Source organism: Myxocyprinus asiaticus, chromosome 31, assembly GCF_019703515.2.
Source record: "Myxocyprinus asiaticus isolate MX2 ecotype Aquarium Trade chromosome 31, UBuf_Myxa_2, whole genome shotgun sequence".
NCBI lineage: Eukaryota > Metazoa > Chordata > Actinopteri > Cypriniformes > Catostomidae > Myxocyprinus > Myxocyprinus asiaticus.
This window is the reverse complement of record NC_059374.1, coordinates 3,137,056-3,163,982: the sequence shown is the minus strand read 5'-3', so window position 1 is coordinate 3,163,982 and position 26,927 is coordinate 3,137,056. Positions and strand designations below refer to the sequence as shown.

Here is a 26,927-nt window from a genome sequence, read left to right as displayed (position 1 = left end):
GTTAGCACAGGATTTTAGACAAGTGGGTGAAACACCGTCTGGGCCCTGTGCTTTCCTTGTCTTTTGTTTTCGGAAGACACAGCACACCTCTTCTTCACAGATCTTAAGTGCAGGTTGAGTAGCAGGAGAGGGGAAGAGGGTGGTTGCAGGGAGGTGTTGATGTTTGTGTGAAGTGAAAGTCAGAGTGGTTGTGGGGTGTGAGACTGGGCCTTTCAAATATACAGTAAAACACATTCAAGTCTTCAGCCAGTTGTTCCTTCCCTACAGTGTTGTGGGATGGTGTTAGTAAATTCTTTCAGGCCACTCCACACTGATGCAGGGTCGTTAGCTGAAAACTTGTTTTTCAGCTTCTCAGAGTAGCTTCTTTTAGCCACTCTGATTTCCTTATTCAGTGTGTTCCTGGCCTGATTGTACAAAATTTTATCCCCACTACTGTAAGCATCCTCTTTGGCCTGATGAAGCTGCCTGAGTTTTGCTGTAAACCATGGTTTGTCATGTTGTATGTTAAATAAGTCCTAGTAGGAATGCACATGTCCTCAATAGTTTTATATGTTCCCATCATTTTTTATTCAATGACATCATTCGTAATGCTTTATGGGATCGTAGTGTGTGCCCTCATGAGAGTCGGTAAGTACACAGGCTTGTACCTTTGTCTTTATGATTTTCAAATACTTTTTTGCCTCAAAACAATCATGGTGATGTTGTGATTCACATCACCATGGGGAAAATACTTTCGGAACCCAGATGGCTGAAAACGTGGGTGGGCACTGTTGCACTCTGTTGTATCAGAATATTTAATATGCATGTGTTTATGGGTTGGTGTCCTGATGTAATGTACATTATGGGGAAGTTTATCTTTTGTTACAGATTAATAATATGTTAATGCTTTCTAATACCTTATCCACTTTGAAACAGTATGTATATATTGGAATACCATGAACAAAATCACAAAAACTCTCTATGAAATTTGTTTAATATTTGTAAAATTGAGAAAGCGTCCACTAGATGATTTACGGTAGACAACTTGTTTAAAGCTAAAAATGTAATCAGGTGCACTGCTTTTGACTTTGAAGATCTCTTGACTTTTGAAATAATTTTGTCTTTTCTTGCACTGAGCATTTTTGTCAGTGAAATAAAATCATAACCACATAATAAGAAGGAAATCGACATTATGCCACAAATGCTGTCAATTGAGCTTTACTTGTATTGAACTTGAATATTCCTTTAAATGAATGCTTAAATGAAGGATTTGACTATTCCCCATCTGAATTTGTCTATTTATTTACTTGTAGTCAGGAATGATGATTGCGCCCGTAATAGCCAATCTTGGACCACTGGAGGCACTCTCATTTCGACCTAATCCAAGTGAGGTAAGTACAGACCACAACACATTTTACCACACAGTACAATACACATCTTTATCTGGAGCACTTGTCAAAGTCTATCCAGTTCTTCAAAATAATTGTAAAAAAAAAGGTAGTTGTGCTTGGGTAAGAGTTGAATGATGCTTCACTTCTTTGTTTCACAGGTGGAAGAGATTTTTACACTCACACTTGAGCATTTATGTCAACCCCAAAACAGAGGCTACACACACTTTCGCACCGGTGATCGTTACGGATACACACTTCCTGTGTTTCACAGTCCCAAGTATCGAGTCTGGGGCCTGACGGCAGTGGCTTTGGATCACACGCTCAAACTTATTGTCCCACCAGAGCAACTATAAGACCACAGCTTGGTCCAGTAGCACCATCAACACAGAGGACCAGCAGTAAACTTAGGAAATGCTTTTATATGGCAGATGTGGTTTTTGGATGAATACCACAAAAACAGTCAAGAAATGTGGGGGTCATTTTTCACCTGAAAATTAAATGAAAAAACAAGAAATCATATTTTGCATAAAGAAAATGAAGGCTATTTTCAAGATGATTAGAATTGAATCATGACATTATTCCATTATTTTGATGATTTTTCCGTTATTTACCCCAATTGTCATTAGCCTACAGTAATGTGAAAAAATCTAAATGTCATTACTGTAATGTGATCAAAATTATATAATAAATTGTAAAGTATTGATGCATTGTACTTGATTTAATTTATCCTTATTTAAAAATCATTGTGATGTTCATAATTACAGTACTAGTGAGAATAAGCATTACAGTAATGACAATTCAATTATAATAATGAGAATATGGGTGTATGACGTGTTCGTGGCAAATAATGTAACAATGCAAAAATCATAGAAGTACTAAAAACAGGCTTCATTCTCTTTATGCAAAATAAGTTCTTAATTCTTTCTTTTGGTTTTGCAGTAAAACATGGCCCCGGCATGTGTTGATGTGAGATTCGCCCTTTGATATGCTGAGTTTAATGACTACTGCAACAGAATGAAATGTATTGGTTCAGCTGGTATACTGTTTGGCATCGTGTCTCCAGTAATTATTTATACACAACTTTTGGGATTTAATTTTTTTTCCTTACCTTTTCCCTCTATTACTTTATTACCATCACCTTAACACAAATGATTAATTCAGCTGCTTTCAAGTTTAACTTAACTGTCATTTTATTTAACACCAATAAAACTGATAAAAAGATGAAAGTTATGCAGATTAATACATTTTCAGTCTTTATTTACTGGAGGAATTTCATTCACACCCCTTCTGAAGTCTTCCCAAACTAATCTGAATACTTTGGTTTACATTAAATCATTCATGTTTAATTTTTGGATTACTTTTCCATGCTTGTGTTTTGTGCTTATTCATTTAAATTAGAGTTTGTATGTGTGACCTGTGGTTCTCAGCATGTGTGTGAGCAGCTCTGGCTCTGCCTGGCTTTCAAAGTTGATTACAGCTGGATAAGACATTACTGGTTCAGGTACTATCATGAATTGAGCTCTGTATCTGTGTTTGATCAGGTATTAGCAGTGAACGTGTCTAATGCAGAGAAATACTTCTTTACATCGGTCGATGAATAAATGAGTAACAAGACTTGGTCTCTGACTCATTCTTCTATACATTTTTGAAAGTCTTCTTTTAAATCAAGTATAAGTTTTTGCTTTTCAATAAATGAAGTACAAAAATTATGATTTGGCAGCTCTGGCTTTCCCTGATATGAATGCTTGCATGTTTTTTTTCAGTCCCCCCATCCATTTGTCATATTTCAAGAATTTTCAAAGTATAAATAAAGAACAATCATACGACAAGTGTAAATGTGCTTTAATAATTTTTCATTGGCATATGCCAAATAAGCATGTCATTCTTTACTGGTTCAAGGCCTGACAACAGTTTGCAGTAGTAATAACTAAGGTTGGGTATTGAGGGTATTAGTTTTTCATCACATCTGGTCACATTTTAGTTTTTAAAAATGTACAAATCCATGTATTCCATCAATAAACATGATGTCTTGAAATTGAATATATTAAAGCATATACTATATGCAGTATATATAATATTTATTTTGATATGTAGAACAAATGGTAAAAGTGTACTGTCTCTTTAAGAATAGCGGCAGTTCAGCGAGCATCTCACAGAAGTGTTTTGGTTGAGCGCATATTAATGACAGTGGAGTCACATGGTTTTTTATCGCATCCGTGCTGTGTGATTAGAATTATATGTTTCTATTTCTGTTGTTTTTGATCAGCAATTTACTGTAAAGAATATAAAGGATATTAAAAGAGACATTATCCAATGACGTATGGACTGCGTGGATCTCGTCTTTGGACAGACAGAACGAGTCAAACCAAACTTTTACTCTTACCACAGTGTGAAAAGTTCTCGTTGCTGAACTTCTTCTCCACTATACTACTCAATCACTGCACAGTGAAATCTGAACATTTACCAGCCAGTGTCCAATCACAGACATTTTTAGTCACATATTGTGAAATTTGGTTGCATTGTAGAGGATTGCGCATAGAGTAAATTATCAGTCTTTGGATTTTAAGAATCAATATCATGATTGTTCAAATGAAGATCGCAATTTATCAGAAAATCTATATTTTTACCCAGCCCTAGTGATAACAATTGTTTAGGATTAATCAAGAATGATCTTCTAATAGAGTGTCACCATTAGATCAAAATATGTTTATTTATATTATCTGTTCTGTTGTTTGATATAATCATTTGACATAGCAGGTCTGATACATTTCAGCTCTGCAAGTTACTTGCCCAGATATTACAAAAACATCTGTATAATTCCTGTGTGGCTTAGTTTTGCAATGGAAGAAACTGCAGCTCTTTATGAAGATGCTGTCTGAGCCAGGGCATGAGAGAAAACACACTGATGTGGAAGTCTCGGGCGTCTAAAGGCCACTCATCTTTGACATCAGTCTTGGTGTCACACAACTGTTTAGTGCCCCAGCTAATGACTGCCACCTGTGGAAGAACAACACATCAAATTATTTGACAAGAGTTCTTTGTTAACACTTGGACTAATCAAGAATTAACCAAGAGTTAGCTAAATCCATATTAGTACTTATTTAATACCTAATGCATTAATCTACACATGGATAAACTAAATCAAATGGGCTCTATTACAAAGAATATACAGTGGCAAACCATACGTATTTGTAATCAGAATTTGGTTGATGTTCAAACCTTTTTTTTCCGCTCACGTAACTTTCAGCAGTAATAAATTACATTTCCATTGAAATACGATAAAAACATATACATATAAACTTAATGAGCAACAAATACCAATACAAAAGACTGGAAAATTTTACATTTATTCAGTGTGTGTTAAGCCTCTGCATGCCGATGATGACGGGAAAGTGCACCTCTTAGATCGGTTTCAAAAGCCACTAAGGAGTCAGTCTTTTACATTATGTAATTTTTAGAAGAATATCTCAGCTCTGTAGGTCCATGCAATGCAAGTGAATGGTGATTAGACCTTTGTAGCTTCAAAAATCACTTAAAGAAAACAAAAGTAATCCATAAGACTACAGTGGTTAAATCCATATCTTCAGAAGTGATATAATAGGTGTGGGTGAAAAACAGATCAAAATTTAAGTCCCTTTTTTACTCTTAATCTTCACTTTCACTATTACATCTGAAAGTCACATGTGGTGCCTCTTTAGTTTCACTTTCACATCTCAAAGTCAAAGTGGAGATTTAGAGTAAAAAAGGACTTAAATATCTGTTTCTCACACACACCTATCATATCACTTCTGAAGACATAGATTTAACCACTGGAGTCTTATGGATGACTTTTATGATGCCTTTATGTGATTTTTGTTGCTACAAAGTTCTGATCACCATTCACTTGTATTGTAAGGACGTACAGAGCTGAGATATTCTTCTAAAAACCTCAGTTTGTGTTCTGCAGAAAAAAGAAAGTCATACACATCTGGGATGGTGTGAGGGTGAGTTAATTATGAGGTTTTTGGGTGAACTATCCCTTTAAAATGCAACTGTTACTCCTAGTTGGAGGCTCCCATAAATATTTAGTTTACACATAAGGTTATGTTACACATATGTTTAATGGTGCAATGCTCAAATATTTAGTACTGCTTAAACTTTAACTTAGCGTCCATTTACACTACAACTAGTCTAAGTTGTGGCCTATGCATGGCTGGTGCAACTTGTCCCTGGCGCTTTATGTGCTTCTGCTGAAAATCCACTATCCATTCTACCTTTTCCTTTGCCGCATCCTGTTCTATAAATTTAGAGAAAGTAAACTTAAAATCACTAACTTGGAAATATCGCATCCTCTTGCGCAGGAAGAGAGCTCCTCCAGAATCCCCTGCAAAGAACAATTGGTCATTTGATCATTGGTCAATTCATTAGTAAAATTATTCTTACGTAAACTGTCCCCTTCTGCCCATGTTTCATGAAGAAGTCCCAATATGTGTACTCTATGGGGTGAATTCATTAAGAATGAATTGCACCTACTGATAGTGTCATTTATTTGCTCACACTGTCTGCATTGTTTTAGTACTCACTAAAGGAATTATACACATCAGTTAAAGGAATATTCCGGGTTCAATACAAGTTAAGCTCAATCAACAGCGTTTGTGGCATAATGTTTTTTTACCACAAAAATGAATTTTGAAAGCAAAAATCTGGGTTACAGTGAGGCACTTACAATGGAAGTGAATGAGGACAGTCTGTAAATGTTAAAATACTCACTATTTCAAAAGTATAGGCACAAGACAGAAAAGGTTAGTAAGCGATTTTATCACACTAAAATCATGTTAACCAATATTTTTTTATGTGTGAAGTTATAGCCAATTTTACAATATTGTTGCTATGATGAAGTAACACCACAAACCTTGTAATCCCGGTAAACGAAGATATAAACAACTTAATAGTTCAAATAATACAGACATTTTTACAGAAGAATTAATGTAAGTGCTTTTATAAAATGATAAGCTTCACATTTCTGCCTTTAAACCCTCCAAAAATTGGCTCCATTGACTCCATTGTAAGTGGATTATTGCTTCTTTTTTTTTTCTTTTTTTTTTTTAAATAAAAGGAGGGACGTCTGGGAAATGCTATTGAAATGCTGGGGCTCATTGTAGATAAGACACATCATGCACATGCGTCATGCATGAGCTGCGCTCATGTCAGTGTTTAGTTTCAGTTTCATCAGTGATCTGCATCAAATAAATGAGGAAAAAACAATGTGCATCCATTTCTTTCTTTGTTATTTTATACTGAGTTATGCAAGACCTATGCAAATATTTGGTAACAGCTGTTATATTTCAAATTTTTCCTATGCTGACAAAGCACTGTTTAGGCGGAGCAAAGTTTACGTATGTGACTTGAACAGCCAGATGCATTTACACTTGACCAGTTTCGTCTGGAATGCATCTCAAACAACCTCCTGAAGTGATTTGAGTAATCGAATTGATCACTGTCTCGAATGCGTTTCGGAGGGCATTTACACCTGGTCTTTTCATGATTGGATAGCTATCCAATGCAAATGGCCAAGTGTAAATGGGTTGGCAAAATAGCACACGCAAAGTGTGAATGGGCTGGGTCAAGTGTAATTTAATTCTGTGGTTCTTCTTCAGTTATTGCAGCGTCTTTGTCCTATTATACATTCCATTCCCTGACAAGCAACGTCAATATAAATGTATACAGCCCATTCATAAGAATCTGGTAGTGTAAATGGTTTGTATGCATTGTATGCATTTCTGTTTAACATTCTTTTTCACATTAATTGTGTCCTTGTTGAAAGTCAGGCATATTTCTATGACTGTGATAAGCTCCTTCTGTGCATGGAAAATTTGGTGTTCATCAGCACTAATTGAAAGTAGGCTGCGTTAAATTATGAAGAATGTAAGTATAATTAATCATATTGATCTACTGATACACAAATCATGGCTAGTAAAAGTGATTGAAATCTCTTTAAAATTATCTGCCGGTGGAATACTCAAACTGCAAATGCAGGAACTAGACTTTGTGCTAAAAATAGACGGGTTCTCAGATGTCTTCGCGAAATGACCTATTTCTCAGACAGGGCCGTAGTAACGAATTCTGGGCCCCCTAACTGTATATTGGTAGGGGCCCCTTTCTTTTTAAAAAATACAGTTTAAAATTTGATGTGGACCTCCCTGCACCTGTGGGCCCCTTGTACCGTTATCACCTTTCACCCCATTAGCTACGCCACTGTTCTCAGAAAAATAGTAAATTGCGATTAGGGCCACTTCATTAACACACAGTAAACCCACAGTTTGCGTGCACATGCCCACAGATAGCACAAGCACTCCCACCCAGGCCCATTTGCGCTGGCACGAAAATTACACTTAGAATTAAAAGGGTCACACACCGGACGCGTCTGGCGGACAACATGGCGTGTTCTAAAATTCGAAACAATTGTTTTCAATGAAGGTATGCACACCTACAACTCCAGAGGCTGCTCAAATTTCTGCTGGTTGTAAATGTAATAAACACTTTTAATGAAATGTATTAAATGTAATAAAAGCCCTGAATGAAATAACTTTTGGTTCTAAATGCAAGAAAGGGTCTAAATATATTAACTGCTGGTCATAAAAGTTTGTAAATGTAATTACTTTTGGTCTTATTTGTAATAATGGTAACACTTTACAATTAAGTTCTATTTGTTAAGGGATTTAAAATAGTTTAATTGATGACTAATAACTAATTTCTAAATGCATTAGAAATCATTGATATGCAATAACAAGAGACTGGCATGCAATATTTGCCAAATAGTGAGACATTTGTACCTCAGCTGTTCAATAAACATTCATACTTATTTTATTCATTATCACATTTTGTTACATTTATGGCCTTTATTACATTTAGAACTATTTATTACATTTGTGCCCTCAACATGGCGCAAACACAAAATCAAATTTCACCGAACAAGCAGTGCTGACATTTGCAGCCTGATCTCACAGTGAAATCAGAAAGAGTAGATCGACTTTTCTTTTGTCAAAATTGGCATACCTTGACCAAAATTTCGAAACACTGCCCCCAGTGGCCAAAGCGGTAAGTGTTTTAGGGCATATGGGCACGTGTGAGCTCCATTTATGTCCAGGAGAGGTCACCAAAATCTAGTAGTGAAGCAAGTTGTTACAGGCTTTACAGGATGTTACACAATGAAGAGAAAAGCATATATTTATAGATTCTATCCCCCAACCCAAACCTTACCTTAACCATTAGTGGAGTAAAAAATTAATGTTAGAGGGAAAAGTGAAACTTCCGAATCATGCTCGTCATGGATTATTCAAATGTGGTTACTGCCTAGCTTTGAACCCTATTCTCCCACGCAGCTGATGCAACGCGCTGTCAATCATGCCAGGTGGAAAGATAAACACAGTGAAACCACTGAAAACATGTTTGATCTTAGGGTCCCGAAACTATCGGAAACATCATGCCGACTTCACGTGTGATCATGTTGACATTTGTGAAGGCAGAACGCAAGGGTTTGCAAAAAAAAAAAGAAAAAAAAAAGAAAAGCTCTGTTATGAGACCCAAATTTGAGAAAATTTTAACTCTTGCTACAATGCAGTTTTACGAAGATTCACCGATGTGTATTTTGGGTTGAGTTGTGTTCAGAAATTCAACTCAAATTGCTACAAGCATCTGAATTTGTGTTGAACACAAGTGCACTAAAGTGGCACAACTGTTTAGTTAATTCACCCCTCTGTGTGTATATATGTGTGGATATGAAGATATCTTTCTTTCCTGAAACAAACCTTTACAAGTCATTTGAAATCTTCTTGTCTCTGATCCTCCAGTGCACATGAATCTGTCTGTGATGACTTCCGTCAGTGATGCAGTGCTGTTTGCAGAGAATGATGATCTTCCATGCTGTATGCATTTATCTCTCTGGGGAAGAAAGATGTATATTTTATTTCAGCAGAAATGTTCTGAGGGTTGTGTAGTGATCTTTTTTTAAAGGGCAGCACTCACTTTTGTGCCACTGTGTATATGTGTGTCCGATCGTTGAGTTCCCTGTCTAATGAACTGAGCCGGAGTCTCATTCAGATGAATCAGCAATTTCTCTGACCACACACACACACTTTTATTTCATCATGGAATTATACAGTATATTTTTATTTTAAACTTGATCTTACTCACTAGAATGTGTTTATAACAATAAGTGAATTTTATACTCACTGTGCTGGTCACAGGTGGCGTCTGGACCCATTCTGAGAGCTCGGCTTGAAGACTTGGTACAAGGCAAACAAATGGGCCTGTGCAAGAAGTTATAGTAGTAATGTACTCATTAATCCAATTAAGCCAATATTCTGGAGACAGTTTTGTGAATTAATCTACATGTTCTTTGTGTTTATTCTGCCTATTGACTGTAGGTTTTTATAGATTATTTTCTGTTATGTAATTCTGTCTCACAAAATTTGTACAGAAGCACCGGACTTGAGCGATCTGACGGCAAAGTTGTCGCGGGGGCTCTCGTAGGCGTACGTGGACTTTTTGAGTTTAGAGGGATGGACGCCGGTTGGCTCTGTCATGCATGGGGTTAATGCACATGTTTTTATTTTTTCTGTTTTTTTGGTTCGGGGGGGAAGTTCTGGGTTTGATTGTTGCACTAATGTTGGAATGTGGTCTTTATAATTTTATTTTTGACACACAATCTATTTTTTCTAATATGTCAAAATGTCAAATATTAATATGAGTGGATTGTCTCTCTCCAGGTGGAATGTAAATGGGTTGGGGCACCCCATAAAAAGAAGGAAGGTTATTTATTTTCTTAAATGTAAGAAATATGATATAGTGTTTCTTCAAGAAATGCATCTTTCCCTGCAGGAAGCTGAAAAATTTGGGAAGATATGGGGTGGACATGTTTCCTTTAATGCTGGCTCAAGTAAGAGCAGGGGGGTCATCACATTGATAAGTAAACATCTACCATTCAAATGTCTCAAACAGATTAAAGATAAGTTAGGAAGGTCATTATTGTTTTAGCTGAAATTCAGGGGCAAAGGTGACGATCAGGGCTTTTTTATAGATCTTGAAGTGATGTTGCACCCCTCATGATATAATATTGGGAGGAGGCTTTAATCTTTTGATGGACTCAGTCCTTGATCACAGTGAAGGATATGTAAAAAGGATATGTAGGATATGTAAAAATCTTGGTCTTACAGATATTTGGAGACTTTTGAACCCATCTGGTAGGGACTATACATTTTTTTCATCAGTCCATGAGATTTATTCTAAAATAGATTTTTTTTAAGTCCCTAATTTCTTCTGTCGTTGATTGCTCAATTGGAAACATCTTAGTCTCAGATCACGCGCTGGTGAGTTTAGAGGTGTTGCCACATATGGAGAAAAATAAATCATATAGCTGGCACTTTAATGTTTCCCTTTTTTCAAAATTCTGATTTCTAACAAATGTTAAAGGCTGAAATCAATGTTTATATGGAGACCAACTGGTCCTCAGTGTCCTCTGTGGGCATGGCTTGGGAGGCACTTAAGGTGGTTCTTAGGGGTCGGATCATACAGTGTGCCTCATTCATGAAAAATACAAAGCATGAGAACTCGTGGAGTTGGAAGGGAATATTAAAAGTGCAGAGACAGAACTGAAGCACCAAATGTCATCTGATGGCCTCAGAGAACTGACCAATTGAAATAAAGGTATAATACTATTTTGTCACGGAATGTGGAGTTTTGGCTATTCAGGGCAAGACAGTCATACTTTGAGTCAGGGGACAAAGGAGGGAAGCTTTTGGCTAGATATATAAAGCAGAGAGAGTCTTTTCCTACCATTCCCTCAGTGAAATCTGCTGGAGGTTACATTTTTACCTCAGCCATTGATATTAATAATGCTTTTAAAGAATTCTATCTTGATCTCTATAGTTCCACGTCTTTGTCTACTGATGAAGATATTAGAATCTTTGATTCTAGGAACCATTAGATCTCCCTAAATTGATGACTGAACAAAACATTTCTCTTGATTCTTAGATAACCTTGGAGGAGCTTGGCGAGGTAATTAAGGCTCAGGGGCCAGATGGTTTGCCACTGAATTTTTTAGATCTTATGCTACAGAACTGGCTCCACTTTTGTTAGAAGTTTATACAGAATCATTAAAGAATGGAAAGCTTCCTCCAACCATGACACAAGCCCGGATCAGACTGATTCTTAAAAAGGACAAAGATCCAAGCGAGTGTAAGAGTTACCATCAATTTCCCTTATTACGTTAAAATATTGTCAAAAATTCTGGCTAACCGATTAAGTAAAGTTATGACATCTCTTATACATATACATCAGGTGGGGTCTTCTGATAACATTAGGCGTTTCATCAATATCATGTGGTCAGTGGCGAATGATCAGACTCCGGTACCTGCCATCTCACTTGACGCTGAAAAGGTGTTTGATATGGTAGAATGGGATTATCTTTTTAAGATTTTGGAAATGTACGGGTTCGGGAATACTTTTATTGGATGGATTAAGTTACTTTATAGACACCCGGTAGCGGCAGTACAAACAAATGGATTAATTTCAGATTATTTTACTCTGGATAGGGGCACCCGGCAGGGTTGCCCTCTTTCCCCATTATTGTTCTGTCTTGCCCTGGAACCATTAGCAGCCGCGATAAGAAAGGATGATGATTTTCCAGGGGTGATGGCGGGAGGTCTGGCACATAAGCTTCTGCTTTACGCAGATTATATTTTATTATTCATCTCCGACCCCATTAGATCTGTGCTTTGCCTCCGCAGAAGTTCTCAGGTTACAGAGTCAGTTGGTGTAAATCTGAAGCTTTGGCTCTGACAGCATACTGCCCAGTAACAAATTTTCAGCCGCGCACCTTCCAGTGGCCCAAACAGGGCATTAAGTATTTGGGCATTTTATTCCCAGCTAATTTGTGTGATTTGGTTAAGAGTTAATTAAATAAATTTAATAAAAAGGTTTTCGTGTGATGTGGGCAGGTGGGCTTTATTACATTTATCTATGATTGGGATAGTTAATGTTATTAAAATGAATCTCTTCCTGTAGATGTCCCCCTCTCTTATTTCAAGCAATTTGATAGCATAGCGAAGTCCTTTATTTGGAACGGTAAATGTCCCAGATTACATTTCAACAAGTTACATAGCCCATCATTTCCGGAGTGGTGTGCAGAGATGGGGAGGGTGGCAGCTTTTGATGAGGTGGCAGGTAGAAGGCTGGGGTTTGGGGACTTGTTTTTCAGAAAGTGGGGTAGGTATTTGGTGGTTTTGGGGGACTATTGGGGAAGGGATGAGAGAGATTTAGTTTAATCATGTATGTTTATTATATATTTTATTTATTTATTTATTTATTATTTATCTTTTTTTTTGTTTTTGTTTTTTTGTTTTGTTTGTTTGTGTGTGTATTATTTTATGTGACCATGTGGGGTGTTCGTTGGGGGTTAGGGTGGGGTTGGTGTTTGGTGTTTGGGGAGGGATATTAGTGAGGGCTAAAAGTTAAATATTGATTCAGTGTGTATGTGATGTGTTTTTCTCTGTTGTTTTTTTTTTCTTTGAATCAATAAAATAATGTTAATTACAAAAGAATTTAGCCAATATTCTGGTTACAAGAAATCTACATTAAGACAGCTGGCATATGCCTGTAGTAATCAGACTTTTGGGTTGTAAACACTTTCTTTGGAATATCCAATCAAACTGAATTTACATTTAGATCCATCTGAGGTGGGGAACCCTGCCACTGGAGGGCCACTGTCCTGCAGAGTTTAGCTTCAACCCTAATCAGACAAACCTGAGGAAACTAATCAAGGTCTCCAGGATTACTTGAAAAAATTAAGGGCAGGTGTGTTTGATTAGGGTTGGCACTAAACTCTGCAGGACAGTGGCACTCCAGGAGCAGGGTTCCCCACACAAACTAAACAAAAGTAATTTTGACTTCTACCAGACACAGTTGTAAAAGTTCAAACACTAGAAGAATTTTTTTTAAGGGGACGATTTAACCATATGGGCAACTGGGCACATGCGACAACAATTTTTTTATTGCATTGCTGATGGTTCAGTGCTGAAGTGGCACATTAGAGCACTGTCACGTGGTACCTGTTACTTTTCTCAGCGCTGGCGATTTTATAGATACCTATCCAATGTAAAAATCAGTGCATTTACATTCACGTATTTACACCGATTATGCTTAATAAGCCAACGTGTGTGGTCATGTAAACTCATTAAACAGCTTTCCTTTATTGTTGTAAGGTCATGAACAGCTTAAGAATAAACCAGTCGACATAATCCAGATTTCACGTTGCATGTTCTCCAAACAAAGGGATAGTTCAACCAAAAATGAAAATTCTCTCATCATTTATTCACCCTCATGCCATCCCAGATGGGTATGACTTTCTTTATTCAGCTGAACACATATGAAGATTTTTAGACAAATATTTCAGCTCAGTAGGTCCATACAGTGCAAGTGAATGGGTGCCAAAATTTCGATGCTCCAAAAAGCACATAAAGGCGACATAAAAGTAATCCATACAACTCCAGTGGTTAAATCCATATCTTCAGAAGTGATATGAAAGGTGTGGGTGAGAAACAGATCAATATTTAAGTCCATTTTTGCTAGAAATTCTTCTCCCTGTCCAGTAGGGGGTGATATGCATGAAGAATGTGAATCACCAAAAACACAAAATGAAGAATGTGAAAGTGAAAGTGCAGCCTGACTGGGCAGGGAGGAGAATTTATAGTAAAAATTGTGAAGAAGTGGATGAAAACAAATGTGTAGGTTCAGTCTGTTCCACACAAAGTTATTGTATATTTTTTTAAAACATGGAATATAGCACATGAATCATATGGACTACCTTTTGTGGCCCCAGTATTTCACTTTCGTTGGAAACAAGCAGCTTGGATGTTTTACTACATAATATTCCATGGATGAAAACAATTATAAGAGATATGAGGGTGAGCAGTAAATGGTAACAGAATTTTAGGAGTGCTGTAACTGTTCTTCTTTTGCTGTGTACTTTATGTCTCACCCTGGAACCGATGTAGACTGTTGTAGGTAGGCTTATGAATCTGATTGTATGCTACTTGTAGCCTACTGTCTTGTGTAGGCTTATTTGACAACTTGTAACTATAAGTACTTTAGTAACTATAGTAGCATTTAGTGCTGTATTGCCCTGTATACTGGAAAAATCCAATAGCAGTGGAGCTAGCTTCATTTTCTGAATAAAGGCCTAAACAGAATATGACTTTTCATCATAATGTGATGTACATGATTGTTCAGGATAGCACAGTAACGATTGTGGGAAACCAAAAACATTTTGTAAACCTCAAAACAGATTTTCTGTGCTGCAGGCATCTAAGTAAATGTGTCCTGCTCCATTATTTTGAGTTTTATGAGTTTTATGCACTAAAGTAAAAAGACAAGTTTAAGCTTCTGTGGGTGTATTTTCAATAAAATTCCACTTAAAACTGTTCAAACACACATTACTCCTGTAGTCATTACTCAAGTAGAAATGGCGCACGGCAACAGTTGTTAGGATAGGATTGGTCAGAAACGCAGGGCGCAGCGAAGGGTCAATTGTATAATTATTACAGAGATATAATCATTTAAATGTTGGCTGTCATATACCCTTGTTATTGAGAAAATGAACTCTGCAGGTTCTCAGTAATTTTCATACATTATTTGGCAGAATTGGAACATTTATTATAAGTTCGTTTTCTACAAAATCTGCCTATTGCAACTTTCAACTCAAAAAGCGCTTTTCTACTATTGGGTCGAATAGTCCTGAGCACGATGAGTAATAGTTCAGTATTTCCACTTAAGCACGGTTCAGTACGGTACAATTTCAAACCGTTCCCTGTCTGGAATTCTCAGAATGGTTATCTAACCATATTCAGAACCAAAAACTGTGCTATTGCAACACCTGTAGTGTCATGGCGAATTGCGATTGGTCACTTGACCAGTAAGTCCATTCTAATCATGATTTCGCAGCACCACAGTGGAAAAAGAAACTGTAACCATGTCAACGAGCAGATCAGCATGGTCCTGCAATGAAAACCATTTGCACAGACATGTGAAAAAGCGCCAGATAGAATAATAGAGCTCGTCACAAATATCCAAGAGTCACCTATAAGGAATGATGAAAAGACATTTCATATGAAACTGAAAAATGTAGCCAAATCTTACCTTGCCTTCGAAGATACTGTGATTTTTTCGCTCACCCTCACAAGAGCAATGTCATAATCATAAAACTCCTTTACATTCTTGTCTTTAAGGCCTTTCACATTAAACTGTGAATGAAGAATCAGCTCCATGGCATTAACTTCGCCATTACCTAGGTAAGATAATTGAGACGTTGTAAATGTCCATATTGTGGTTTCGTTTCAGTGCTTGACATAATTTAGTCAACATGAAATCAAAATTTAATAGATATTCCTGATTTTATGGTGCACATTTAGCAGTGCATGTTATTCCAAACAGGAAAAAAAAATTGTCTTAGGAATCATTCTTTGAAGCAACAACTTGCTCCTTTCCAACAACTATTTTCCTTTTAGGACACGGTCACATTTACCCTTGCACTGCAAAATCCTGCAGACAAAAAGGTGTGGGTGGATGTTAAGCTTGTGGAACCAGCAAAAATACTTATTTCCAAGCAGCCTCTTTTTACTTTATACTCTGGTAGAGTGAAGTTAATAGGAAACTTGCCACAAAAATGATATCCTTGTCCATTGTTAAAATGATATCCTTGCCCACACAGAGGTCACTGCCAAACCAAGAAACTTCCTATAGGTCAACGTGGTGAATTCATCTGTCAATGTTTACCAAACTTGAACTCCATGCGAAATCCACGAGGGGAAATTGTTCATCCTTGGATGCGCATCGTACGAAATCGATGACTGTAATTAGCCCACGGAATTTCACCGTGCATGGCAAATGTGACCAGGCGAACGTCACAAATCCCTCTTATTTTTCAACCCCTCCCACCTAACCACCTGTTTCCATTCTGGTATGGAACGCCTAATTTTTATGATCCAATCAATCTCGAATGGATAAAAGCAAGTCCCATCCTTATTGAATATCTTGTTTCAGTCCGAAAAACATCACATTACAGGAGTAAAATGGCTTGTGAATTAGTGGTCGACCGATATGTGTTTTTTAATGGCCAGTGCTGATATCCAGAGAGCAGGGTGGCTGATAGGCCAATACAATGCCGATATAACACACAATTTAATATAGTAAATAACATAAACATAAAATAAAAATAAAACAATTGAATTCTTATTTAGCACTATATTAACTCAATTTCACTCAATTAAAAAAAAAAAAAAAGAATCTAAAAAAATAATATTGTATTTTGAATGGTAGATAGCAGTTTCTTCTGATTTCTGTTTAGTCATCAAATTTTAGTAATTTATTTGCACATGAAGAAATTGTTAATATATTAGTAAGACGTAAATAACAATACACACAGTAGTCCAGCAACCGTGGATGGCATGTCCACTTTAGCAATCACATTTTCTAAAAAAAAATATAGAATCAAATCAATTGTACATACAGTACATAGTGAATAAAAATTGTACTTATAGCACACGTGAAGAGCTTTTACTTTGAAGTTGCTCTCACGCGCTCGTGCGGATCTTCTCCTGACAGTTTAAACAGTCTGGATCGCCTGCTTGGATTGTTACAGAGTGACCGTCATGATTTGTGAATCAGAGGAACATTTGATCCTGATCCTGAAGTTTTTGATTCTGGCTGATAGAATACGCGCTTCAGAGGAAGATATTAGATGAGCGCTTGACGGGAAGAAAATGCTGGATTTTTGTGAGGTTTGTGAATTACATCTGTTTAAACGAGATATCTGCATATTTGCAAATGGTATATAATAGAAGTTTTATTGATATTTGCCTTTTATCATTAGAAAAGACAGTTAAAAGTGACAGGGAACTGCTGGGGAGAGGCTGATAGAATACGTGCTTTAGAGCAGGGGTGTCAAACTCATTTTGGGTCGCAGGCCTGATTGGACCAAGGGACACTGCTTAAGGGTCAAAGTTTATATTTATGAATTATATATATTTATATGTATGTATGTATATATATATATATATATATATATATATATATATATTAACTTTGTCTAAATAACTTTAATAATTATGTATTAAAATTATTAATTATCTGTGATCTAAAACAATCACATTCATTCAGCCCCTCCGAGTAATTTAGTAATTTAATTCACTGAAGGATTCAAACTGATTCAAAACTCGTGAGTTGGTGAATCACTGTTTTAAAAGTACCCCACTCATAAGAGTCATTTAGTCATGAAACAGACTAAACCAGTCACTGTGTTTGTAGTGGAGTACAGCCAGCGAACACAATAGAAAGGTGCGCTATTTTTGGTGTTATTTCATGGTGCACGCTTATTTTTATGTCATTCAGTTCAGACTGCAATCTCATAACTTGGGTAAAATATAATTTCTTTAGTGATACTGATAGTTAAGCAGTGGAGCAAAGGAAAGCTGGAGCAGGAAAATAAAAAGATGCTGTTTTCATAGCAATCACTGGGGTAAAAATATACTATTTTATTTTGCCCACCAGCCACTGTGGCTGTGAATGCTCAATATCATCACTTTTATTTTTGATCATTTCATTTGGTTATTCATAAAGGTCTATAAAACACCACTTCTGAAGCTGTAGTGAATTATGACACACATGACAATTCATTAATGTCACTGCATGTCATTTGCTTTGTATGATAATGTATTCAGCCACCTCCTGAGATGATCTGAGATCATTTGCTGCGTTGTCATGGACGACAGTGTTCTTGCAGTTGCAAATTATTTTCAGATGACTGAAACAGCAGAAACAGTGAGCACTCTGCATGCACCTGTCCTATGAGAAGCGCTTATGGGCGGCAGAGCGCCTCTGAATACACAGCGAATCAACGGCTTTTCTTTTGTCTGTTCTTCAAAATATAATCAAGTGTGTTTCTTCAAACGTGCGTCTTTGTGTCTGACAGCATTTCTTGTCACATGTCACTCCAACATTTTATAAGTCGCCCGCCACAGAAATAACCCATAAAATATCCACATTTGGCAGGTTCTTGGGTGCTAATTTTACTCTGAACAAAAGGAAAAACACCGAATTTAATTAACCAGAGGTTACATCACAAACACACACAATTAGTTGAAGGGAATCAAGCAATAATATTTACAAGAAAAAAATAGAACCGCTCGCTCTTTGGCTGGAGGTATAGCCTCAATAAATCATCTGAAACCAAACATAAATGCCAAGAAACTGAAACCTGCTTACAATTAATAATAGTTCAATGGGACGGAAACAATGCAACAGAACAGAAACTTCACTGTGGGAATCTGTGGCCATGGAACTTGTGTCACCCTCAGACATGTGGGGCATTCGCTTATTCGTGTGACTCCGTGAGCACTGAATGTCCCGCGTAATTAAAAGAAATTCCACTGATCATGCAAGCTATAACATACTGTAGCTACATGCAACACCACAAATGTAAAGGTTTATTTGTTCTGCTGTTGCTAATAAAATAATAGTATGAATACATCTTACCCAAGTTACAGGCTAAATCAACTTGAATGTTTCAAACATTAGACTACTTATTTATTTTTTCCGTAAATCATCCTGCGGGCAGGAGATTACTTCTTAGCGGGCCGTATGTTTGACACCCCTGCTTTAGAGATAAATAAATGAGCGCTCGATAGAATGCTAGATCTGCTCAAGTTTTGTGAGCTTTGTTTATTACATCTGTTTAAATGAGATATGCACATATTAGCAGATGGTATATGATATTAGATTTAGTGATATTTGCCTTTTTCTCATTAGACAAGAAAGTTAAAAGTTACAGGGAACTGTTGAGGAGAGAGAGGGAGAATGAAACAGGCGAGCACTTTAACATTATGAGCTCAAACACATCTGCCGCTGCTCTGAAATGTAGACCATTTAAATGACACTGTGTTGCACACCGGTCTATTAGTGTAGTAACACGATGGCACGTAACAACAAAACAAACCATGACTGGTCGTTTACATGTCTCAGTCTCTTCACATGCAAGCAGGCGATTCTCAGCGCTCTTTTCCAAATGGGAAAATGTATTGGCCGATAATTAAAAAAGTCAGAATATCGGCTGATATATCGGTCGACCACTATTGTGAATGGCATGTCATGGTGACTTTAAGTAGAACAGCATTAGTTAACCCCCCCCCCCCAACTCTTACCATGCACAACTTGTATGTCAGCTGCTTTGGCAAATAATATAGATTCATCAGTATTGACTTTGATGAAGCAGTGGGCTGCCGTCAGCACCCAGTTCTCAGTCAATATGGAGCCTCTGCATGTTTTAGAAACCTGGATGACAGAGAACATACAGAAATATGATCTACTGTCTGAAAGCTGAGATGCAGCACTGACTTGTATACAGGTCTTCATTTCAAGTTATATTAAACTGTTGAAATTTTGATATAAATGCACCAACCCAGAAAACATCAACATGCCAGGGTCTGGAATAAGCATCTATAGAGTCTGATGTATTATTCTGTTCCTCTTGTGCCACTCCACACTTAGTCACAGCAGAATCACCTGGGATTCAACATGGAGGATGTTTACTTTGTGGAACTCCAAGTGTTGTATCTTGGAAAATGGGATTTTCATTGCTCTTTTGAAATAGGCTCAAAATGCCATTTTTGGGTTTTGACAAAATAGGTCGAAAATTGTGGCCAAAATTTTGAACAGAAACCAAAACTTCAAAATATCTATTGACTATTAGTTTAGCAGATTGATTAACTGTTAAAATCTTAGATTTATTTTACTAGGTAAAAACTAAAAATTCAAATGAACATTAATTAAAGGGGTCATGTCATGAAGAATCAAATTTTCCTTGATATGACATATAAGAGGTCTTTCTACTATAAAAATTACTGTAAATATCAGAACTCAAAACTTCCTCCCCAGTGCAATTAAAGCATTTATTGAAACCAAGCTGCAAAAACGCCTCATTCTCTACTTCCACGACTTCCCTACGTGACTAGGAGGAAAAAAACATCAACGCCTGCTTTATGTCATCGCATCTTTGGCCCCACCCACTGAGGCTCAGTGAGAGAGAGAGAGAGCAGGACAAACAGGCCTAGTGTGGCCTTCCTATTCCTAAGCACTAAAGGGGACCCAGCTGGACTATTTTGGATTATTTTTGTATATATTCATGCACTACACAGACGTCTTTAACTGTTGTTATTTATCTTGCGGCGCTCTGAAAAGGAGACGCCAGAATGGAGCTTTACAGGCCCAGCTGCTAACACTGGAAACAGGCGAGTCTCTCCAGAAACAGCGCGAGGAGGCTTGTGCATCCCCTGACTGCGTTATGCGCACCTGCTCAATGTGCACGAAAGACAGGCATCCAAGTACAAGCAGATCATCTGCCAACACGCGGCTCTGGAGCAGGAGCACCAAGCACTGGAGAGCAAGTCAGACATTTTACAATTCTCTCTCTCTAACCATCCCTAGTGCACCGCTTTGGACTATGAATGTGCATTTTTTTCAGGTCATATCATTGGTTGTGAACTAGTCATAATACGGTTCAAGCTTTGTAAAGCAACTATTATTGAAGGATGGGCAGTTAAAAACACTTGGACGTGATCGCAAAACAGCAAGTAAACAGTTTAATTCAGGAATGTTTCAAATGTCATGACTGTTTGTGTCACTTATTGTGTGTAGTAGAGATGATGAAGGAGAGGCGATGGATCAATATACAGCTTTAATGAAGATGATATAAAACAACACGGAGTACCATAAACCAAACAAACAAACTAACACAAGTGTTACACGGACGAGAACTGACAATGAATGAACAAAACTGGAGGGTATATATACAAAAGGAACTAATGAGGGAATAGAAGACAGGTGAGGATGATGTGGTGAGGGCAGTGCACTATGGGAAATGTAGTCCAGGGGAAAAACTTCAAAATAAGAGTCCTAGGGAAACATGAGGTAGACAGAATGTGACAGTTTGATAGTTTATGGTACTGCTGTGCTTGAAATGAACGGTTTAATATATTTTGATGCAATACGTTGGATGTGTGTTATGTGTAAACCTTGAAATTTAGTTTTATAATGTTGAGGGGCTTGTTCATTCTCTTCCGTAGAAAAACAAAAAACTTTACTAACATTATCTGTGGACCTCAGAGAAGATAATAAAATGATAAAAAGAGCATTTAATGACTCCTTTAATATAAATAAATAAAAAAAAGTTATTAATAAACTAATTAATATAAATACAAGCAAGGTTGACACAAATATGAAACAGAACCTGATTACTTACTGATCATTTGGTTGAACACGAATCCAAGCTGGTCATAGTCCTTCAATGCAAAAAGATGCATCTCATCCTTCTTGAAAGATGCTATGCTTTGCAGCTCCTTCTTATTAACATTTTGGCCAACAGCAAACACGTACACATCTGTAATTGAGACAAAAATTAACAAAAAAACTTGCATTGCGAGTGAAGTGACATCTCCTTTTGTGTTCCAGGGAAGAAAGAAAGTCATATTGGTTTGGTACCACATGAGGGTGAGTACATGATTGATTCATTGATTCATTCAAATCAATTCATAAATATCAGTGTCGAGGAAGAGATAGACAGCAAATGCATGAAGAAAGCCTTGAACGTCAACACCAACACAGACTGGGCAGTCTTCAAAACGAAACCCTCAAAGAACAGAGGATGGGATAGTAAATGGGATATGGGGTAAGTAATAGTGATGGGATAGTAAATAAAGTTATGGGATAGTAAAGTTTCCAGTGGATGCGCACTTCAAAATCTTGCCAGATGTATTAGGTCATACGGGTATTTCTCGCCTACTCTTTTATAAATACTGAGGATTTGGACACCATACTCCATTGGCATACTGTGTGCTAGGGAAATTTCCAGTCTTCTTGAAATCCAACAACACAAACAGGCACAGGCTAAGACAGTCTACACCTAAACAGAAACTGAGAAACATCATATAAGCCATTCAGTGCATAGAGAAAGCACATCACAGCGGAGTGGTGGTGGCATAGTGGACTAAAGCACTGAACTGGTAATCAGAAGGTTGTTGGTTTAAACCCCACAGCCACCACCATTGTGTCCTTGAGCAAGGCACTTAACTCCAGGTTGCTCCAGGAGGATTGTCCCTGTAATAAGGGCACTGTAAGTTGCTTTGGATAAAAGCGTCTGCCAAATGCATAAATGTAAATGTATCTAATGATGTTCAAGCCCAACATAGAGGAGATAACCCCATCGCAAGCCCTTTTGTCATTAAATTATGTGCATAATATGAATTACAGATATTTATAATTACATTTTCACTGGTTGATATGCTAATTCTTGATATCAGCGATTAAATTACTACTTATGCTGTTTTTATAAATCAGTAATAAGGTTTGTTCTAGTAAAAATGTTAGACATTCTTGATATAAAAAATGAAGTCATTACTCATTAATTAATAATGCCCATTCTTGATATCAAAAATGTAATTTCAACTAGAATAAAAATGTATTATTTGTTATCAATAACTGCATTTTCACTTGAAGAATTTCACATTCCCCTTCTGTCACTCACTCGACATTGTGTGGATGTAGTGACACTAGGGGTTGCCCTTGGGAGCCCCAAACACCTCAGATCTTTGAGAAAAGGCCAATGAGAATTTGTGAGTGGAATTTGCATGCCACTCCCCCGGACATACAGGTATAAAAGGAGCTGGCTCACAACCACTCATTCAGATTTTTTCTTCGGAGCCGAGCAGTTGTGTGTCAGCAAGCTGTCTTCCACTACCGGTCCATTCACCTCCCAAGAAGCCTTTGCTGTTGGATATACGGCGCATTCCAGCGGCTTTTCTCTCCTTCTGCACAGATCTGTGCAGATTACACCCCTGGGCGCTTCGACAGCGCTAAGAGAGTTTATATTCCTGCAAACAGTATATTTTCTCTATTAGAGCAAACACATTGACGCGAACGTCTTTTTAAAGATGCGTCTTTTTCAAGATGCCTTTTCGTCTTTGTGTGATTCCTGGATGCGGTCGCTATCTTTCCACTTCCGACGGCCATGGGCGCTGCCTCACGTGTCTGGGTCGTAATCACACTGAGGCAGCATTCGTGGATGGTTCATGTTCTCATTGCGAGAATATGACCATGGCAACGTTGCGGTCGCGGCTTTCCTTCTTCCGGGGGAAAGCCACTCTAGCTGCCCCCCGCGCCGTGCCCTCTACCTCCAGGTACGAGGCCAGCCCGGCTGGCGCTGGAGGTGATCCCCGCGGACCTCCCATTCCCCAGCACGCTCGTTTGCCCCCGGCGAGTTCCAAGAGAAGATCAGCTCGCCCCAGGGCCAGCTTAGTGTCTCTTTCGGAGCTCCGGAGCAGGATGAGTGCTCGATCGCTGCATCAGAGAGCGTACTGGCGATGTCAGATGCCAAGGACTCCACTGGGCTGCCACCTTCGGGTCAGCCCGCCCAGTCTGAGGCTGACGGCGAGATTACCGCAATGCGTGCCCGGGCCGCCGCATGTGTCGGGTTGGGGTGGAACCTTCCAACCTCCCCTGAGCCCTCGCGGCTAGAAGATTGGTTCCTGGGTTCGGGGCGCCGCTCACAAACATGCACCCCCCTGTCCCTTTCTTCCCGGAAGCGCACGATGAGCTTACGAGGTCGTGGAGGGCACCTTTTTCTGCCCGAAACCGACCTCCCAGCTCGTCCACTCTCACTACCCTCGATGGCGGGGCAGCCCATGGGTATACGGAGGTCCCTCAGGTGGATAAGGTGGTTGCGGTGCACCTGTGCCCGCAAAGCACAGCCACCTGGCGGGATCGCCCGGCACTCCCTTCCAAGGCCTGTAGGATGACGTCATCTCTGACAGCCAAAGCCTACAGCGCCGCTGGTCAGGCCACCTCTGTCCTGCATGCCATGGCCCTCCTGCAAGTACACCAGGCCAATGCACTAAAGGAACTGCAGGTGGGTAGTCCTGATCCCGATTTGATGCAGGAGCTGCGCTCAGCAACCGACCTCGCCCTCTGGGTGACAAAGGTCACGGCGCGAGCACTCGGACAGGCGATGTCCACCCTCGTGGTCCAGGAACGCCACCTGTGGCTGAATCTGGTCGAGATAAGGGACGCGGACAAGGTTCGCTTTCTCAACGCCCCCATCTGCCAGATCGGCCTATTCGGTGACACCGTCGAGGACTTCGCCCAGCAGTTCTCGGCGGTGAGGAAGCAGACGGAGGCAATACAACACATCTTGCCCCGGCGCGGCTCAAGATCCCGTATCCCATCTGCTCGCCGAGGGCGTCCCCCTGCGGCTTCCCCCACAGGAAGCTGACATCCCCTGCCTCATGGGCCGGCACGAGGACCCAGAAGGCTCCTAAGCGCCCCTGAGACGGACGACCCAGGGAGCGAGATGTCTGCTGCAAACCCGGAGCTGGTATCCAGACCACTCCATCCCCTGGTGGAGGGCTGGGAGGTAAATCCTTGGTTTCCTTTTCTTTTATGTTCGCCACACCCCGAACGGGCTGCGGTACCCACATTCTCAATAAAAGAGCAGTTTCCTCACTCCCTGGGTCACATAGCCAGTGTTTACGACCGCCGTTATCACGGCAACCGGGCACTGAGCACCTGCGACCTTCGCGCACCCGGTCGCACCACACTCACACCCACGGCCAGGTGGTTGTGACGGACTACGAGGACGGTCAAAAAGTCCCTCCTCCCCCGTCACTGACCCCCTCGATGCCAGGTACATGGAGCAAGGTAAGTGTTTCGAGGGTCCCCTCAGTGCAGCCATGAGTTCGAGACAAAGCGAAGCTCCTCGATGGGGAATCCCCTGCTCCCTCCCGCTGCGAGGCCCCACCCACAGGTACGTTAAATGCGATCATCCCCTTAGTGCCCCTCACCCGGAGGTTGGACACGTGGCTAGCGCTTTCCAACCCATCGTGGTGGTTGGCCGGGACCATCCGACTCAGCTATGCGATTCAGTTAGCCATGCGCCCTCCCCGGTTCAGCGGCATCCGCTTCACCTCGGTGAAGGGCGAGAACGCTGCCACCTTGCATGCGGAGATCGCGACTCTTCTGCGCAAGGGCGCGATAGAGCCCGTCCCTCCAGCCGAGATGAAGAAAGGGTTTTACAGCCCTTCATCGTACCGAAGAAAGGCGGTGGGTTGCAGCCCTATCTTGGACCTGCGAGTTCTGAACCGGGCCTTGCACAGATTCCCGTTCAAGATGTTGACGCCAAAGCACATTTTGGTGTGTGTCCGGCATCAAGATTGGTTCGCGGTGGTAGACCTGAAGGACGCGTACTTTCACGTCTCAGTTCTACCTCGACACAGACCCTTCCTACGGTTTGCTTTCGACAGCCGAGCGTATCAGTACAAGGTCCTCCCCTTCGGCCTGTCCCTGTCCCCTCATGTCTTCACGAAAGTAGCAGAGTCAGCTCTTGCCCCGTTAAGGGAAGTGGGCGTCCGCATACTCAACTACCTCGACGACTGGCTGATTCTAGCTCAATCTCAAGAGTTGCTGTGCCCACACAGGGACCTCGTGCTCAGGCACCTCAGCCGGTTAGGGCTTCGGGTCAACTGGGAAAAGAGCAAACTCTACCCGGTTCAGAGCATCTCTTTTCTCAGCATGGAGTTAGACTCAGTCTCGATGATAGCACGCCTCACGAGTGAGCGTGCGCGGTCGAACTGCCTGAAGTCATTCAAGCAGAGAACAGCGGTTCCACTGAAACACTTTCAGAGGCTCCTGGGGCATATGACATTCTCGGCGCCGGTCGCGCCACTAGGGTTGATGCATATGAGCCTGCTTCAGCACTGGCTTCAGACTCGAGCCCCGAGATGGGCATGGCGCCGCGGCACACATCGCGTGGCCATCACGCCGATCTGCCACCACTTGTTCAGCCCTTGGACAGACCTTGTATTTCTACGGGCAGGAGTTCCCCTACAGCAAGTGTCCAGACACGTCATCAGACAGACGCCTCCAAGTGAGGCTGGGGCACCGTGTGCAATGGGCATGGAGCCACTGGCTCCTGGACAGGACCACGACTGTGTTGGCACATCAACTGCCTCGATTTGCTGGCAGTATTGCTCGCCCTGTGGAGGCTTTTGCCATTGATCCGGGACAAGCATGTGTTGGTCCAGACGGACAACGCAGTGACAGCAATAAATCGCCAAGGCGGCTTACGCTCACGTCGCATGTCGCAACTTGCCTGCTGTCTCCTCCTATGGAGTCAGCGGCGACTGAGGTTGCTGCGGGCCACTCACATCCCAGGCAACCTCAACGCCACAGTGGACATGCTGTCGCAGCAGGTGACACTCAGGGGAGAGTGGAGACTCCACCCCCAGGTGGTCCAGCTGATTTGGAGTTGGTTCGGCAAAGCACAAGTAGACCTATTTGTCTCCTGAGAAACCACCCACTGCCCGCTCTGGTTTTCTCTGACGGGGGCCCCCCTCGGCCCAGACGTGCTGGCACACAGCTGGCCCCGGGGGCTGTGCAAGTATGCGTTCTCTCCAGTGAGCCTACTTGCACAGACCCTGTGCA

General features: G+C 40.2%; 2 protein-coding genes across 3 annotated transcripts in view; one reads left to right on the top strand and one right to left on the bottom strand.

The window, feature by feature from the left end:
* Nucleotides 1-3,060, top strand: part of nudt8 (nudix (nucleoside diphosphate linked moiety X)-type motif 8) — a 10,116-nt gene extending 7,056 nt beyond the window's left edge. Inside the window, exons 4-5 of the mRNA XM_051665678.1 lie at nucleotides 1,293-1,370; nucleotides 1,529-3,060. Coding sequence (XP_051521638.1) covers nucleotides 1,293-1,370; nucleotides 1,529-1,723 — 273 coding nt within the window. The 3' untranslated portion in view covers nucleotides 1,724-3,060. The remainder of the gene's footprint in view (nucleotides 1-1,292; nucleotides 1,371-1,528) is intronic.
* A 135-nt stretch (nucleotides 3,061-3,195) lies between these two features.
* The window catches only part of LOC127422257 (complement C2-like), a 44,647-nt gene continuing 20,915 nt past the window's right edge, over nucleotides 3,196-26,927 (bottom strand). For both annotated transcript variants that reach the window (XM_051665647.1, XM_051665648.1), the window contains exons 11-19: nucleotides 21,697-21,834; nucleotides 19,858-19,961; nucleotides 19,601-19,730; nucleotides 15,543-15,690; nucleotides 9,582-9,658; nucleotides 9,375-9,466; nucleotides 9,158-9,290; nucleotides 5,684-5,733; nucleotides 3,196-4,367 (exon numbers count right to left, since the gene is read on the bottom strand). In XM_051665647.1, the coding sequence (XP_051521607.1) occupies nucleotides 4,200-4,367; nucleotides 5,684-5,733; nucleotides 9,158-9,290; nucleotides 9,375-9,466; nucleotides 9,582-9,658; nucleotides 15,543-15,690; nucleotides 19,601-19,730; nucleotides 19,858-19,961; nucleotides 21,697-21,834 (1,040 nt within the window). In that variant the 3' untranslated portion in view covers nucleotides 3,196-4,199. The remainder of the gene's footprint in view (nucleotides 4,368-5,683; nucleotides 5,734-9,157; nucleotides 9,291-9,374; nucleotides 9,467-9,581; nucleotides 9,659-15,542; nucleotides 15,691-19,600; nucleotides 19,731-19,857; nucleotides 19,962-21,696; nucleotides 21,835-26,927) is intronic.